The sequence below is a fragment of the Rhinolophus sinicus genome, chromosome 17 (assembly GCF_057876585.1).
Source record: "Rhinolophus sinicus isolate RSI-liver-muscle chromosome 17, RSI-T2T, whole genome shotgun sequence".
Lineage (NCBI taxonomy): Eukaryota > Metazoa > Chordata > Mammalia > Chiroptera > Rhinolophidae > Rhinolophus > Rhinolophus sinicus.
In genome coordinates, this window is record NC_142517.1 from 180,235,731 (window position 1) to 180,254,663 (window position 18,933).

General features: G+C 42.3%; 1 protein-coding gene across 4 annotated transcripts in view; it reads right to left on the bottom strand.

The window, feature by feature from the left end:
• ANKRD44 (ankyrin repeat domain 44) overlaps positions 1–16,105 on the bottom strand; it is a 289,820-nt gene extending 273,715 nt beyond the window's left edge. For 2 of the 4 annotated variants that reach the window (XM_088794450.1, XM_088794447.1), the window contains exon 1: positions 15,863–16,105. In XM_088794450.1, coding sequence (XP_088650576.1) covers positions 15,863–15,889 — 27 coding nt within the window. In that variant the 5' untranslated portion in view covers positions 15,890–16,105. The remainder of the gene's footprint in view (positions 1–15,862) is intronic. The other 2 variants (XM_088794444.1, XM_088794441.1) reach the window with 1 other exon arrangement.
• Between the last annotated feature and the right edge of the window lie 2,828 nt (positions 16,106–18,933).

Consider the following 18,933-nt stretch of genomic DNA (forward strand, 5'->3'; position numbering starts at 1 on the left):
GGTGGAAGGCTATTTCAGATTTGTTCATGTCATGACATACTGAGCTATCAGTCATACAATTCTTGATTACACATAGGTACAAAATTTAAAAAAAAGTCACCAAAAAACTTGGCAATATTTTCCACCACCAATCCTTTTACTAGGGCTATTTATATAACAAAAATTAATCACGTCCTCTCCTTCCTGTCTTCAAAGATTCTAGGAGGAGGAGAGAAGATAAATAGTAAGAAACTGGGAAGGATGGTGAGGAAGGAGAAAACACAGCAGCAGACACTGGCACTAGATCATTCATTAATTCAACAGTTACTGCTAACCTACCCTCAGGTTCACCAGAGCCCTGCAGACTAAAAAGTGGGGGTGCCACCAGGTTCCCCCTGAAGTGAAGAGAAAATAAATGGCTTAGCTCCAACCTTCCCAAGCCACACTAATCAAGGGGCTAAAAACGGATTAAAATCAGAAGTGAGAGGCTCAACAAAGAAACTCACTCCCTTCCATGTAAGAAAGAAAATGAAAGTGCTCATTAAATACATCCTCATTTAGACTTGTCTAAAGATTAGGCAGCTCTGTGACAAACGTTTCCTTCAGATGGCAATTCCAGAGTCTTCTGGAGAAATTCTAAAAAAAGAAAACAAAGCACATTGTGGAGGTGTTTGGAGGCTGAGGGCATGGGAAAGCCTTAGTATTTCAGCACTATTACCAGTTACAAGTGTTTTCAAACAAGAATGAAGTTCCACAGCTTCTGTACATGTATCACAAAGTTCTTCACCCAAAGAGGAACCATGAGGCAATATGCTTTGGCCCTGTACACAATGGGCTCCCTCTTCTAGAGCAACTTGAAAGTGGGTGATACATTCTAATCTGGATAATGCGGATAATATGAAACTACAACCACATAATTACCCAGGCAGCAGACTTCACTATTCTATCACAGGGTGTTTATATACTGTTTCAAGCTATATCCTAAATATAACTGTAGAAGTGACACGTGACTTTACAAGTGCTGTTTAAGAACGGGTCAGGCAAATGAAATGAACCGCAGACTCAACCAGGAAAGACAAGGGCTCTACACCCACTACGAGTCAGCACACCAAGTAACAACCACTGGCCTCAGTTTTTCCGTCTGAAAAACAGGGATTCTTGTGTTTGCCTCCTGTCTCCCTCAGATAATTTGTGACCTTGTTCTGAAAACGTTGGAGGATTTCAGAGACCTGAGGTACTGAGTCACTGTCGATGTTTTCTAAAGTTATACACTACCTCAACTTCTTGACAAATCTCCTTCATCAGTATCTTCAGTCTTAATTCTTTCTGTCTGGAAGATCAGAAGAGAAAAATGAAGCTAACTTTTAGATGGATGATGACATGTGATGACTGACCTCTCTTCTGCCCCTCACTAACCAGTTCAAGTTGCCCACCTTCTTCCAAGATCAAAAGGCACTCAGGGCCTAAAAGGAGTTTTAGAATAACTCAAATGACTCTGGAAGTGCAAGAGAGGAAGGCTGATTCTCTCTTTATAATTACAATGATGGGAACACTGGATACTACACACACACACACACACACACACACACACACCCCCAAACTCATAACTCACAGAAATGACCAGAGTTGGCTTCAGAGAGAACTTTCTAGAATAAGAAGAAACATTAGATAGATACTGTTGATATTTATTTTTAACTTTATAATTTCCGTTTGTAATAATTAAGTCTATCCTTAAAATGTATTTTAAATTGGCTCTCCATAAAATTAAAGCCATTTCCATCCCCATATTAATCTAGAGTCTCTACTCAAAGAAACTAAAAATAGCATTTTTAGCACACATGGGAAATGGAAAATATTAAGGTTTCTGTTTCACTCTGAAATATAAGAGGTAAAGATCTCCTCCCCCATCTTGGCTCTTTGAGAGCATCAAAAGTACATTTTAATTGTTTCTGAGTCCACATCTGGAGTTTAAAAATCCAGTTTAAAAGGCAAATGATTTAAAATATAAACATATGGCTTCCTTCTCTACAGTGATTCCTAGAGGGAGGGAAAAGTCTGATTACTAACAAACTATTGTTTTAAAAGAATTTTTTTTTTAATTAAAAGCATACCGTGAAAGCTAACTAAGCTTCTACTTTCTCCTGGAGAAAATAATAAAGTAAGAATTCCCATCTTAATCTAATTAAATCTAGATTAAAGTGCAGTTTAGGTAATACTAAGGCTGTAAGTGTGTAGCACTTGATTTCTGCAGAATACGGTCCCAAGCCTGTGCTCAGGTTAGGGCAGAGGGCAGCAAACGTTTTCTGTAGAGCCAGAGTAAGTATTTTCGGCTCTGGGGGCCATATAGGCTCTTTTCGCAACTACTCAACTCTCGTGGCCCAAAAGCAGCCACAGACATTACATAAACAAATGAGGGAGGCTGTGTACTGATACAATTCTATTTATTGACCCTGAAATTTTCATTTCAGATAATTTTCATGAATTTCAAAACATTCTTTTGATCTTTTTCAACCATTTAAAATGTAAAAACTAAAAAGAAAAAAAACGAAAGAAACAATTTTAAAAAATGTAAAAACTATTCTTAGCTCACAGGCCAGGGAGCGAGCTGGATTTGGCCTGTGGACCGTGGTCTGCCATCCTCTGGATTAGAGCCATAGAAAACTGGCATAGCTGCAAGCTCATCTAAGCCAATGTCCTCATTTCTTAGAGAAAACTGAGGCCCAGAGAGATGTACTGACAGGCCAGGGTCTCAGAGCCAATTCGTGGCAGAAATGGAGGTAAGAATTAGATCTCTGGAAAGGCTAATTGAAAAGGTAAAGTAGTGATGAAGAAATGTTCTTTTTGAGTTCAACTCACAAGGATAGGCAGGGTGTGCTTAAAATCAGAGATATCATAGTAAACTAGTTACTAGTTTAGAAAACTAATTACTAGTACCTGGGAAACTAGCTACTAGGAGCCTCCAAAACCTGCCTTCCAAAGGTATAAAATAATTTATTATCCGCTGGTCACTACACTGATTCTGAAGGTTCTGTATCAGCAGTGAGGACCCACAGGATGGGCCAGATAACACATCAGCCTGATTCTTTCCAGCCTGCTAAGTACAGAGCCTTGGTCATTTCTTTTGCACCTTAAGTAACAACCTCTACCTTGGTTCTTCCAATCCTGGAACTCCACGAAATAAGTGACAGTGTCATAGGGCTAAAGAACAGTTATCAGGGGCCCACCTGGTGGCTCAGGTGGTTAGAGGGCTGTGCTCCTAACGCCAAGGTCACCGGTTCAATTCCCACATGGGCCAGTGAGCTGCGCCCTCTGCAGCTAAGATTGTAAACAAGGGCTCTCTCTGGAGCTCGGCTGCCGGCCGTGATCAACATTAAAAATTATTTTAAAGAACAGAGTCCAGCAGGGATGACCAATTTAGCTTAAAGTTTAAGAGCACCTCTAAGGAACCTCAGAAAGCAACATGGTCAACCTCACTCCCATTCCTAGTTCCTTCCCTCTTTTTTTAAAATATGTTTCTCTCCTCCTATTTTGTTTCTTTATTCTACTCTGATTACGGGGGCAGGGGGAGCGAGATACCGATTCTCATTTTCATTTTCCTGTGACCCTTTTTCTTTTGCCCTACACTTTAACTGGGTATAACCTCAAACTGAAATGCATTTTAGAATTAAAATATACACACACGTATCCAACAATATTTAACTTACCTCCTCTTTCAAAAGCATTCTATAGTTTAAAGAGAAAAAAAAACTCCAAATACAAGTGATTTTTTTTTACAAAGGATCCGTCATCTGACTTTTTTAATCACATTTTTTCAGAGAAATTTATGATATATATTCAAAGCTTGAAATTTTACACCAATCTTTTTCAGAAATTCTGCCAAGATGATTTTTTCTGAAGATTGCTCTATCAACTATTTTGTTCTTACACACTTCCTAAAAAAGGCATGGTTTTATATACTTCTGTGAAGAGGAAGTGGCCTTCTTATAACTAATTTTCTGTTCTTTTTGACAACTTAGATCAAGAATGACTGCAAACGCCTTAGAATTTTTTCAACACACATTTATTATCTTGGATCTATCTAAACATAAGATTCTTCAGTCAAATAAACAAAGTCAATTGATTTGTAAAACTGAAATGAAAGAAAAATGAACCTCTTGAAGTTGTAGAAATCAAAATGCTACAATTTAAACCAAAGTATGGAAATTTCACACAAATATGAAACAAACAGAAACACCTTCTACCAATGTTATCTAAGTTACAGAGAAAGGCCAGATAAATCGGCATAAATTTAAAACAAAAAGAAATAATTAAAATCATATTCTCATAGAGCTGAAAATGATCCTAAAAAACTAGTAATCTCTTTAATTTGACAAATGAGGAACCAACTGGAGATTCAAGGACTATTTATTGAGTGCCTACCATGGGCCAATTGCTGTACAAAGACTTTTCTTTTTCCCAGTTAATTGTCACAAACTTCCCCATAAAGCAAGTATCGTTATACCCATTTTACAGTCAAGGGAAGTTATGTCACAGGAAGACTGACACAGCTAGTTAGAGCAGACAAATGACTATAGCCCAGATCCCCAGACATCAACTTCAATATTTTCTTAACGATGCCCCTCCAATGTAGTATTTTGGGAAATTGTTCAGTGAGATGCCACAATATTTTAAAACATTGTGAAAACAGAAATACAGTACCCTGGAACCTTGATATAAGATTCCTTGCTAAAGAGCAGAGCTCCTCAAAAGATGATTTCTTTTTGGCTGCTAATGAAAGGAGCATTTGCAGCTAAATGTTACACTTGCCTCAAAGGTCCCAAGATGTATACTGAGGCTCCAAAGTACCTAAAACCCTAGTCACTTGGCTTCTACATTACCCATGACAATATCATTTAGTCAAGCTGCAGTTGGCCATTTCTCAAGCTCACAGTTTATTCTGAAATCTGGACTTCATTGAGAAGAATATGCAAGTATTTTCACACTTGTAGGAATAAATGAAGATATTCCAGGATGCTAAAGCAATACTGAAAGCCGTGGGAGCAGCAACAAATACCCACTTCTTGTTCCGGTAAGAAGAGAGGCGTTGCAGCAAGGGTCATTAAAACTGAGACCTTGTCACTGCTTGCTGTCTTTAAAAACTACCCAGTTTAAATAGAAACATGGTTAAAAAGTTAATGTAACAGTGATTTTTGACAACTCTAATATGTGAATTCCCCTGGAAATACCTTGCACTGAAATTTATTACATGATAGCCAAATCTAGGTATCCCTAAAGGCATACAAGTTGTGACTTTAAGGCAGACGCTCAAACATCTGACTTATGAGGGTCACTTAAACTAAATCAACAGATGGGTGAATCTCACAGCTAACTCAGACATGTATTTCCTTAGGCAACAAAAATAGCACAATTGCATGCTTTTCTGACAAATAATCAAAACAGATTCTAATAACTCTAGTGAAGATCTTCTATCAAGTGTAAGTGGAGGCCTTAAGTGCCACAAAGGGAGTGGGAAGAAATAAAGAGAGAAATGGCATCGAAAAAGAGTGAGTCACTAAAATATTTAGGTGCCCTGGGCAAATGCTAAGGTTTAGTGGTTTTGTTTTTAGTTTGTTAATTAAGTACTCTCTTTTAAACATCACGATATTCATATTTTAAATCATCAAATACCCAGTCAGTAATCAAATGTCTATAACTGTCTCACAGAAGTGTGTTTTTTTAAGTTTGTTTGCACCAGAATCCAAATCTACTCATTACAATTAGTGTTTACGTGTTCTCATTTAATCTCTGTATCTTCCTTCCATCTTTTTCTTCCTGCTTTTTTTCTTTTGTTTTTCTTTGTTTTAAGAAATGGGATCATTTTTTTCCTATAGATTCCCCATAGCCTAGGGTTTTAAAATATTTTTTTATGTTAAAAATTTGTATAAGGTTAAAAACAGGTCATCTCCAGCCCTACTACATTATGCCATCAATACCGTGCACCATGAAGATGATCCAGCCTCTTTCAGCAGGATACGTGTTTGTCCACAAAATGTGGACATGACAAGTAATGCATGCAACATTCTGTTCAAGTCGGGGGTGTTGTGAAGACAAAAGGACCCACGGGTAATATCTTACTTTATGCTTCAATATGTTTTGGAACAAGGTGGGCTACAAATTAATTTTTAAAAGATCATGCCTATGAAAAAAATGGAACCAATTTGTTTTGTCCAGACACAAACTCATTAATTTATATCTCCAGGAAAGGACATGTAGTACCCAACAGAAGAACTGAAGTGAGAAAGATTTGTTAATATACAAACATCTCTCCTACCAAGTTTGCATATTTCTTTCCTTTCCTTTTCTGCCTCCTAACATGAACTGTATGCTTCAGTAAATTCACAATCCTCAGGTCACCTGACAGGTACATGGCATGTCACTCACCTGGGATGCCTTCCACCTCCATCTGCTGCCTAAATCATTTCTTTCCTCAAGGATCAGTTGGACTCCATCCAACTCCCTAAAGCCTTTCTTAATAATTCTGCCCATCTCTGGACTCCTGTAGTCCAGTACCTATTCAGTACCCGAAAATGTCATCTAAACCTGCACTATTCCGGGTTTGAGAACTGTTTCATATGCCACGTGTATTCAATAAAGATTTGATGAGGACCCTCCCCGAACAATGCATTCAATGTCCTCTCTAATAAGACCTTTAGCTCCATGAAGAAAAGGGCCCCTTGTGACACTACGCCTATCTCAGGAGGCAGACGCACAACAGCTAAGAGCGTGCACCTTAGAGTCAAACCTGCCCAGATGTAAATCCCACAGTCACATGACCTTGAATAGATCACTTAATCTCTCAGATCTCCTTTCCCTCATCTGTAAAATGGAATGAGAATAGCCACTGTTTCATAGAGCTGTTGTTAGGATTAAATCACATAAAGCATGAGGATTATCTTGTGTCCTCACTCACAATTCTCTGTCTGGTTTCTATTTTATTGTACCTGGTTCTTATCCTTTTCGGAAAGAGGGGGAGCAGAGGACTCCAGTGAAGTCATTGCCATGGAGATGCAGTTCATTAAACACTCTTTGAATGCTTGAATACATAGGAGATCCACCCGCCATAGGAGGGGTAGTGTCTGTTCTCACATATAGATAGGGTCAATATCACCCTTGCCCTGGAGTCACCCGGACACTCCCCCATAAAAAAATGGAACTTGCTCAGAACTAACTACATTGGGGACCCATCCCCACCACCAAAAGCCCAATTTAAAAAGAAGGGAAATATCACCAGAAAAGAAGACAATATGTGATCTTTTATTTTTTGATGGTGCAGAAAAATTTCTCTGAATTTTGTTTAAATCCAATATCCCAGTGTACAGATGGAAGTTCTGTTTACAGAAGTGTTTCCAAATTTTTTGTTTGAGCACTTCATGAGTAAAAACATTTGAACACATACATATGCACATACACACATATTTATTTCATTCACTTCACAAATATTTATTGAGCATTTGCTGGGTTCCATATACTGCTCTACACCCTGAAGATACAGCAGTGATTGAACAAAGCTAACAACAACAACAAAATCTTCACCCTGGTATTTGTATCTCTCCTACACAAAAATTTTTATTCCAAAAAAAAAAAAAGGATAAAATATATGGTATAAGGGACATGTACAATGGAGAAAAAATAAAGAAAGGAGAACAGGAAATGTAGAGTGAGCATTTTAAACAGAGGGGCTAGAAAAGGACTCACTGAGAAGGTAACGTTTGAGTAAAGGTCTGAGAACGCTAAGAGTGGACCATGTACACATCTGGGGAAGAGCTTCACAGGGAGCAGGAACAGCAAGGGGCCTGAGGCAGGAGTACACCTGGCATGTCCGCTGAATAGCGAGGAGGCCAGTGTGCTGAAGCCAAGGAGCCAGGAAGAGATGGGAGGAGACAGGCTGGACAGGTGAGAAGAGGGGCTGAGTGGAGGGGGGCTGGTGGACTACTGTATGACTCGCTTTTACTCTGTGTGAGATCAGAGGGTTTTGAATCCAGAAGCAACATGATCTGAAATCCATCACTCTAAGTAGAGTGTAGGGGCTAACACCAGGTGAGGAAGACCAGTCAGAAGTCCACTGAAATAATCCAAGTGGTGGTTTGGCCAGATGGTAAAAAGGCAAGTAGAGCTAAAAGAGGTTAATAGTACTAGGATGTTATATTAAAAATAAAAATTTGAAGTGGTTTTTTTCAAAGAAACATGAATCCTAAATTTTCTTTACCAAACTCAATAAGCCATCTTGCTCATCTCTGGGATAGAGGCAATCCCCTCTTTTGGAGGTCGTTGTTTAATAATAATTGATTGGTTGATTTGTCCCAGCTGACCTGAATTTCTGCCTGGCCTTCTGTCTTGACACTTTTCCTGTGCTCACTTCCTCTTTCTCTTCATGTTGACAGTCTTAGATACCAAAACAAGTTTCCTCCACAGACTGAGCATATCTACCCTCCCAGAGACTGTTGATTGCATGTAGGAATTCCCTCCTTGAGAAAGTTTGTGGTCATTTTGTCAATTGCACCCAATCTCTGGGGCCAACAGTTGAGAAATAGACTTGCTAGACCCAGATGTTACTGTGGAGTTAAATAAAACAGGATTATGGGGAGAACCCAGGCCATTTTCTAAAGCAGCACTTCAGAGAAAAGTTAAGGTGGGCCCCAGCTCACCACAGATCACAACAAACATGGGGTCTGCAAGGTTTGCTCCCCTTGCTCTGAAAGAGGCTCAAGGAGACTCTAAAGGGGCCACACTGAGAAAACCCAGAGGGGTCCTGTGTCCCCAATACTTAGCTCCTGGAAATCCTAGAAGACGATATTCTTGGGGAAAGTACCCTTTAGGCAAAACTCAAGGTGTGTTTCTCAGACCTGGTCAATTCTACAGCTGCTACCACCACACTGGGTGGGAAATCAGAAGTTCATGAAAAGCACTTATTTTTTGAAACCAGATTCCATGAGTTGAGAAGAGGTCGACACTGAGCTATTCAATGAGGTATCTGGAGTGCTCGCTTAGAATGTTAGAGCTTAAAAGAATTTAGATGATTCTCCACTGACCCACTCCCATTTTACCGGCAAAGAAACTAAGGCCAGAACTTGCCCAAAGCCATACAACTATTAGAAAAAGAACCTGAGTAGAATCCAGGACTTCTGATTCCCAATCTAGAGTCATTTTTTAAACACACAAAAGCAATTTAACATTAAAACCTTGAGATACAGGTTAGAACTGCAATTAACTTTTCGTGTCTAGGCCTCCGATGTTCCCACAAATCTTTCTAATTTTACTAAGAAGAGTTTCCCTAGGGGCAAAATGGTCTCCCGGTATTAAAGATATCTTAGAAAGTTACCCAGGGATACTCATGAAGCATGAGGATGGGAGAGAGGGGTTACAGATACATGAAAACCAAGAAATACAAGCAAGTATTGGCTTATTAAAGCCTGAAACAGCCCAAAGGTGGTCTACTTACTTCTTATTTGCTTGGTCCAATTAAATAGAATATTAGATAAATTTTCAGTTGTCAAAAAAGGGAGTCAAGGGAAAGGATCCTTAAAAATTATGAATGTCATAGTTTAAAAAACTAATCGTGAATCATTCATTTCAACCTCTTGGGCTACCAACTTTTCTACAAGCATGTACATTGATAAGGGAACATGCCTGCTCTCCCAACCTCCGATGACAGGCAGACAGAAGGCAAGTACAGTGTTGTAAAAGGTCAGTACAGGACTAATCAATAAAATTGTTCTATAAAAGAATACAATATAAGATCATTTGTTATATAAATTTTAGTCTATCCAACTAATTTATAAAATAATCTTGGATTATCTGTAAAATAAAGGGGGAGTAGGGCAGGAATCAGTTCCTCAATCAACTGACACTGGTTCCAACCCTCTTCTGGCACCTGAAGTTAACTGATTAACTTTGTTACTGGGAGAGCCAAATTAGAGCTCATCTGCAAATACACCCTCCATGGCCACAGTCGTGCAAAAGACTACAGAACAAACCATGTGAAGAGTGCACCCCTCCAAAAGAGGCTGAGTCACAGAGGGAGAGGGTGGAGCTGAGGCACCCAAGGCACCCAGTCCAACCTCTTCATTTTACAAAGAGGAACCTGAAGCCCACAGAGGTTAATCTGACTTGGGAAGCATTGGTTAATGCACAACATATGCCACCTCTGCCTTATCTTCTACCCACAGCACACACTGATAATCAATCATTACATTTGCCCCCATCCTCAGCTGCAAGAGCCAGAATCCTTTCGACATATTGCTCCTGCAACCCTTTGACCCACTGGACAGAACTGATGTGTGAGATGGAAGCCATTTTCCAACTGTGGATTTGCACACGGTCATAAAACAATCTGTGCAATACTTGCTCCAGTGTAAATCTGACTCGAAAGAGAGTGACTGGTCTACCAGTCAAACTAGTTCACTACTACTAGCCTGAGGTAAGCAAACAGTCTATGTAGGGTGACCACGTGTCCAAGTTCACATGGGACAGTCCTGGCTCACACGTACTTCCCCAGCTTACTAGTACCCATCATTCTCAAAACTTGTCCCAGTTTGTATAAAAATTATATAATTATCCAAATTCTATGTAACTCCTAATCATCTACAAACATTTATGTGTTTACTTGTTTGTTTTTTGAGTACATGATGTGTCAGGGGGAAGAAAAAAAAACACTGAACCAGTGACCAGTAGTTCTCTCATCCAAAGGGGCTTCTCAATAATACTAAACCCAGGTGACCTTTGACAGGGCTTCAGGGACCACTACTCTTGTGAATCTCTTTTATATACCGAGCTTCCATATGGGATTTTCTTTGGAGAAGACAAAAAGGGAGAGCCATAGCTTATACAAATTTGCAAGCACAGGATTATCACATCGCTGTAGCTCCTGCCTATATTTAAATTATTTCATGTTATAAGTTTGCCTATAACAATTCACATTATATTGTTGATTCAGAAATATGTTTAAAGAATGTTTCAGCCCTGTTTCTGGCACAAACAACCATGCCCTTTTGAGTTTGTATTTATCCTCTGTTTAGAGGAAAAGAGGAAGTAAAAATTGAAATTTTTTTTTTTTAAGTTTCCATCAATCCAGGGCTAGACCTTGTGTGCTGCTGCTGGGTTTACACTACAGCAGCCAACTGTTTATTTCAGAGAAGCATAAATTCCGTTTATTTGTAAAAGTCATTGGTCTAGACAGCATAGGTATCAGCTCTGTACGCAAGAGGAAGATATTACCATGAAGAAAGTTTAAAGTTTTCACCTGGCTACCTAGACAAACAACTACCATGTTTCCCCAAAAATAAGACCTAACCAGAAAATAAGCCCTAGCATAATTTTTCAGGATGACATCCCCTGAACATAAGCCCTAATGCATCTTTTGGGCAAAAATTAACATAAGACCGGTCTTATTTTCGGGGAAACACAGTAGAAGGAAATATACCAAGATGTCAAGAGTAGTTCTCTCTGAGTATAGAGACTTCAGATGGTTTCAACTGTTTTTATTTTTGTTTATCTAGCTTTCTGATTTTTCTATAATGATCCCAGTTTACGTGTTAATGACCAAGAAAAAAAAAAATCACCAAGCTACCGACCAACACATCATTCACCAGGGTGAGGAGATGGAGCAGCTAACAGGATAAGTCAGGCATAAGTCTGGCAGGAGCAAAGGTCTCAGGGCAGCTCCTGACTCTCACGGAAATGGGTCTGGCCCAAGAGCACAGGAGCGCAGCTCACCCAATGGCTTCCTAGGAAATAGGAACAGGCATCCCTGAGTCCTGGGGCTGCACTGCCCTTTCAGCTATTAAAAGTACAGCCGTGTGGTTAGAGCCCCACCTATGCAATCAGACTGCCAGGGCAGGACATCTTGCTGGATCACTTCCTGGGTGTATGATCTTGAACAAGTCAATTAGCCTCTCTAGTCCTGTTTTCTCATCTATAAAATAGAAAGCATACTATCACCTACCTCCTCGTGTGGCTGTGACGATTAAGAGAGATGATTCACAAGGGCCCAGCATACAATAAGATCACAATAAATATAAGCCATTATTAGGTGTCTGCCATGAAAGACCAGACCTCAAGTGCACTCCCCAAACCATGTGACTGGATCCCAAAACAACGAGAGAATGGTCCAAAAAATAAAGCCTTTCTTTTTCCCTTCTTCTCTGCTGAAGGCAGGACTGGAGCACAGTGTTTGCTGTAAGCCCAGAGCTCTAGGGAATGAAGGAGGATGAGGGCAGACAAATAAAATACACCAGCCAGTCCCAAGGCCTCACACCATCGGCTAGAAATCCTGCTTTCAAAGTTACAGGATTTCTAGTTTCTTGCCCTGCCACAGCTGCCAGCCACTGCCTTTGGCAAGGAGATGGATGACTCAAGTGTGAGCGAGGACTTGGCAAGGGGACACCAAACCAGAAGGCCTCCAGGCAGGAAGCTCCAAAAAGGGCCACCTGCTGAAACAGTTTGTCTACAGGCAGCCCTCAAGAGATGGAGACAGCATTCTGCTGTCACTAGCAAATCCAGATAAGAACACATATTGAACACGTCAAAGATCTAACAGAACTTACCATTCTGGCTTCATCACTTTGAAACACTTTTGAGAGGTCCAAGTTGAAGATATGACCCCACTGCAGTGCCTTAACTATGTGACATAAAGAGCAGCCCCCAAAAGTTCAATAGCAAATCAAATTGCAAAGAGTTTCATGGTTATCTTGAGCCAAAATTCATTACATTTGTATGGAACAGAATTTTTTCCCCACACTTAAAATTACCTCACTTTATCAAAGATATAAATAAACCTAATGTCCTTTTGGAGAAAAAACTTACATTACTATATTAATTACCTAGGTGAGTGTGTTCTATGCTGTGTAAGTTGACCAACTCGTTCTGGTTTACCCAGAATTTTCCTGGGTTTAGCAACAAAAGTACGTATCCTGTGAGAATCCTCAGTCCTTGGCAAGCCAGGATGGTTGGTCTCCCTACCACTGCAAGAAAGATGTTGTGTGAAGAGGAAGACAGAAGACACACAGTTACAAATGCAGAAGTGCTAAATGCCAACTTTGTTTGTAGCAATGCTCCCAGTTCCTTTTCATAGTAAAAAAAAAAAAAAAAAAAGACTGAAAACCTCACTTGACTCTCCCTCATCCCTTTGTTTTGACTCTTCCAGAACAGAGTTAGGAAAGGAATTTTCCTCATCTTGCATGTTTGGGATGTCGGTGCAGGGCTGACTGTTGAAGCCGTGACCGGCGACCCTCATTGCCCCACAACCTCCTGCACTCAGTTTCAGCAGGACAGGAAATGGCATCTTTCTCTCCTTACTTTCAGCGCGTTTAAAAACATACCAAGACGATTTGTGATTCAGGTTATCAAGAGCAAGAATGTGTCCTCAAGCTAAAAATCCAACAGCCTTGGCAATAATGAAGATTCACCTCACAAATTGGGCATTAACCAGATGAGGGAGGAGTTAGGATGTGATTGTTTTACTAACAGCTGAATGGAGAGTTAAGCACAAACCGTAAGGCAGGGATTCCAAGCAGATAGCTCCCTACCCACAATGATGGAGCAAAACTCTTGTAGTAGGGGATTAAGCAAAGGGTTTTTGAGTCTCTGGTGAGTTTAAGAACCAGCGTCTAAGAATTTAGTTTCAAACTGAAAGTTACAACTATATAAGGCAAGAAAGACCACACACTTCCTGGACCTAAAGCCACCCAGAAACCGTGGTTGCCCACTACCCAGAACACCTCTCACCCAGCTTTCCCCTGGGTTTGCCCCAAGATAGGCTGGCAAGTTTTAGATGCTCCTGAACCATAGAACTCCTTCAGTTCCTTTTATACATCAGGTGATGGAACCAAATGACGGATATACGACTCTTTCTTTCCCTCCATAGTAATACTAGTTTGTTGGGGAAAGGGCAGGATATATTCAGAAATATTTTAAAAGACAAACAGTTTTGAAGGTCCTACTCTGAAAAGTCCTGAAGAATAACTTCCTTTCTAAGACCAAGTAATATACTCTTCACTAGTGTTGATATTGATTTAGAAGAGGATGCCTTCTTGTAACCCTTTTAACACATCCAATGACGAGATGGATGTGTCATCCCTAGCGGAAAGCACAAGAGCCTGGAAGGCAGGAAACAGGAGCTAGTCTCTGCCCCCAGGCCAATAGTGGTGGTCCTTGAGGAAGACATACTCCAATTCTCCAGATCTCAGTTTCTTCATTTAAAAAATGAAGAATGTGGTCTAAAATTGTCTTCCGGGTCCCTTACAACTGTAAAATTTTACACGAAATTCTTTTGTGTATGTGATAACCGTAACACCTACTGGAAGCATTTTTTTGTAGTTTATAGGTTTAGGAATAACAGACAAATACAGTAAGTAACATGTACTGGCAAAGATGACAAGACCAAGGCAGATAAAACTGGAAGATTTAAAACAAGCAAATGTCCAACAGTTGTCAAAGTATGTGACCAAAAGGTGGGGGAAATCCTAATATCAACTTACAAACACTATTAAATGCTCTGGAACCAATGGGAACAAGCAGATTCATCATAATTACCAGCTGCTCCTCCTGCTAAATTTAACGATAACATGAATTTTAGTTCAGGGATCCCTCTCCTACAAAAAGGGGGGAGGAGGTGCTGTAAATACTTCGGGAAAGCTTTGACTCTGGAAGGCAGGAGAGCAAATTAGTGGTTACTGATTGCATTTAAGTCGCAGGATGTTCTGGCTGGATACTAACTGGGAACAGCGAGGCACCAGATGCAACCCACCAGAGAAGTATGAGATGTTTACTACCAAGGGCGGGCATGTTTGACCGGGTATGTCAAAGTCAAGATTGTCTCTTGGACTACCAAGCCTCCAAAACAATGTTCATTTCACCATCCATAAATAAACGGCGCGGGGGGCGGGGGGAAATCGGGGGGAGTAAGCTGCTTCCTTTTTTTTTCGTGGAAGAGGCTGCAAAGGGTTTTGTCGTGCAACTTTGGTTGGGCACCTGTGAGTGTCAATGTCCTGAGAGCAGCAGAGTCCGCAAAGGTAAGATGCTTTCATTCCACAGACCTGCAGCAAGGACTATCAACGGATTCAGCAAATATCCCCACCTCTCCGAACCAAGACTCCAGAGCTGCTCTGAGTGATGTCTCAGCAAGGGAAGCAACAAAGCTGACGGACACAGGTAGAGGGGAAGGTAGCCCATCGCCTGTGAGTGGAGCCCGGGGTGGACTTCACTTCCTCCTCGGAGAGACCCGCCAGAACCGAGAGCGCTTTCTCCAAAGGTCCCCATCGCGCACCACGCACACACAGCCTCTGGGCTACTAAAGAGGAAGTCAGGTTGTCATGTCAAACGAATAAAGACAGCCGACAACACAAGAGCCGCGGTCTGGGCCGGTCTCGGGTTTGGCGTGGCTTGGCTTGCGGAGGGGTCCCAGGATGCGATCCTCCCTCCCTCTCCATCCACCGTTCTCCTCCCGGCGGCGCGGACGAGCCTCCCCTGGGCCGGCAAAGGCTGTCGGAGCCCAAGCTGCGCAGCACGCCTGGAGCCGGAGGAGCACCTCCAGCCTCCCCTCCCCCTGCCCAGCCCGGGCCCGCGGACAACACGCACCCGCGCACACCCGTACCCCAGCGCCCCTGGCTGCCGCCGGCCCCTTCCCCAACCGGAGCGCGCAGCTCCGACGGCCCAGGGCGGAGACAGCGCAGGGGAGGAGAGCCGCAGCCGCCGGCATTCGGAGCAGCCGGCGGCCGCACACACTCCTCCCCTTCGCCGCGAGTAAACAGCTCGCGGGCGCGCTCCGCGCCGCGCCTCCATCCCCCCGCCGGGGCTCCGCGCCGCCCCGCGCCCGCGCGTCCCGCCCGCCGGCGCCGCCGCCCCCTACCTGGTCGGTGAGTTTGAGCACTGCCATTCTTCCGCTCCTTCGCGCTCACACGCATACAGGTCCCGAGTCCGCAGATGTCACGCCAGGAGCCGGGGAAGCGGAAGGGATTGCCAGGGGAAGGGAAAAAAATCTGGCTCCCGAATTTGACAGCCCTCCCCCTGCTCCTCCTCCCGCCGAGAGGCTGACACTGGCTAGTGGGGCTTGCAGCGAAGCCCGCCTGCCTTTATACAGGAAGTACCGGCTGCTGCCAGCCAGGCCGCCACTGACATCACCGTGCGCGGTTCGTCTGGGCCGACGCTGCCTCCTGCCGCCCGCAGCCGCGCCTAGCAGCCCGCGCCCGCACCGGGCGCGCCGCAGTGGGGCCAGACTGCCGCCTGCCTCCCGCACCTGCTCACTGGGCCGGGGCGCGCTAGACCCGGGCCCCAGGCCGCCCCCGCTGCCCTCCGGACCCAGGACGTGCACAGTTAGAGGCTGACGGTGATCCACTTTAGCCCCGTCTCTCTCTCTCACACACACACAAACACACACAGACACAACCTGATGAGCAAGCCTGTGCGGACACACCCAGAGGGGGCAAGAAAGGCTGCCACTCACACACCAGCAACTTTAACGTGGGAGACTGGGTCACACCCCTTCCCCTAAACCGAAATCAAATTACCCACACTCCAAATTATTCCCACCCGGTCAGGGACCATTATTCTGACGCTGTCTTTGTTTAATGCAGGGAGGCCCTGGACACACTAATTCTTTAACGAGTGTGAGTGTGCGTTAAACACTTGAGGGGTGGGGACAGGGGCTCTGGCCCTTCCACCTTGTTCTCCAGCTGCCTCCCAGCTAAACACACACAGACTCCATCATTAATACAATCACTGGGTTTTGTTTTGGGGAAGGCGGAGGTGGAGCAGAGTTACTGGAGAAGAAAAGAGGTCCTAAATTACCACATTAATGGGGCTTTTGAGTGTTCCCACCTGTCCTGACTCATCCATTTTCTACAAAATCCAGTTACCAGGCTCTTCAACAGATAGAAGACTCAGCTGTCAAACAGCATGGAATACAAATACAATAGTAATATTCATAATCATAGTAAGTTCTGATGCTTCTGGAATTTGGGGCAAACATTTATCCATTCAACGACTTATGTACTCAGTGCCTACTTTGTACCAAGTTCTGCTTAAGCATAGTATGGAAGGGGAAGCATAAACAGGCAAGATACCTAGTTGTAGGAGGTGTCAGACATAAACCACATAGTCACCACTAATGCATGTAATAATCACAAACTGAGATAAGGGATCACACGTGAAAAAATGCTTCTGAAGGAATTCATGACAAAGGAATCAAACCAGACTGGTGAGTGAGGGCAGGCTTCCCTGAGAAAGTGACAAGAGTGGAGATTCTGGAGGAGGAAGAGTAAGGTAGGCAGATGGGTGGGGGTACTGCTCCCAGGCAGCCGCATGTGCCCAGACAGGCCAGAGAACAAACCTGCAGGGCAGTGGCACTGAACGGCAAACCAGAGCTAGAGTTCCTGAGTCAAGACCAAATATCAACCCTCATTCACAAACCAAATGTGACTCTTCCACGCTACTTTCAGAGGCTCCCCAAAGATTCCATATGTGAAAGGAGAGTAGGAAGTGGTAGCATCCTCCCATTTATCACCTAACCATGGAATTGTGATTCAAATCATGCAGAGAAGGGGAACGAAGAAAACACGCTCCTGGCTTCCATGGCCGGTATCCTCAGTGATACACCAAGACAAAAATGTATCTCTTCAAGGCCTCCCTCAAATAAAATAGATTGTTTTTGTTGCATCTATGAGGTACTTTTTCACTGCTGTTGTTTACATGTCTATTTATTAATATCATCCTGCATGGCTTTGTAAATAAACTGAATAGGACACTGAATTCTCTACTTAAATATAGCCATCTTTCAGAAGAGTGATAATAAATGATTTAATTTTGCAGATGCGCTCAAGATCCATTTTGGTTCATTCTGAGCATGCCGATACGTAAGTTTTTGGGGCCCAATTTGAAAGGAGGAGGAAGCTGTTCTCAACCCTATCAGACCCAACATCCCCTTTTATAACTAGAGTTTTAAACATTCCCTTTATTTTCCTGAAATGAAATTCATAGATAATATTTTCTACCTATGCAAATTACAAAAAAATCAATATTAATGTTCTAATTGTATAATAAAGGAACAATAAAAGGAAAGTAATTTATAATTATGTGTATTTCAATAAGTAAATGCTATAGCACAACTCTATTAGAAGACCAAATAAATAGTAGATGTTTTGACCTGTATGCAGAACCATTGTGCCTGAGAGAACTACAAATACAAACAAACATGAATGTGTCATATTAGTAACTCAAATATCAACATTGGTGCTGTCATAGGTGACATAACTTGGTGAAAGGCTGAAAGGTGCTTTGTCAAGTTCCAAACACAATAAGGCAAAGGATTGGGCTTAATTTATTGAGATGGGTACATTAACAGAAAGTCTGGATTTAATGTGTAAGTTCAAGCATTGAAAGTGATGCCAACAGTTTCTGCGTTGGTTAAATGAAACTGACTCGGTGGTGATCTATGATCAGTGAGATCAAGACGACAGCATGTCCCTGGTATAATGTAGAGAAAGAAATTTTAAAAAGACATCCAAAGGTTTATAGAGATGGAAATGTTGGAGTGATTTTATCATGTGTAATCTGTACACCCAACCTAGTCGATTTCTAGGCATTGAAAAATACATGAGTAAGGGAAGCACCAGAAAAGCTCTGTAGTAGTTGGATCTGATAGTGGGAGATGCTTCAATTGAGATGGCTCCATGATTTCTATGATAATGGGGTCCTAGGATCGTTTAATCGGCAGGGACAAGATACCAGACACATTTACTACAATGGGCAGCAGAGACAAAGTAGTACTAACAGGTCTTGATGTCCAGGGATATTTCGTAACACCCTAGGTGGCCCTGGGAATGAAAGAGATGGGCAGACTTCAGTAATATTCCTTGATCTTTATAACAGGCAAAACTCGAGTTCTGCTGCCTGAAACCTGACTTGCGCCATCAAAATGAAAAG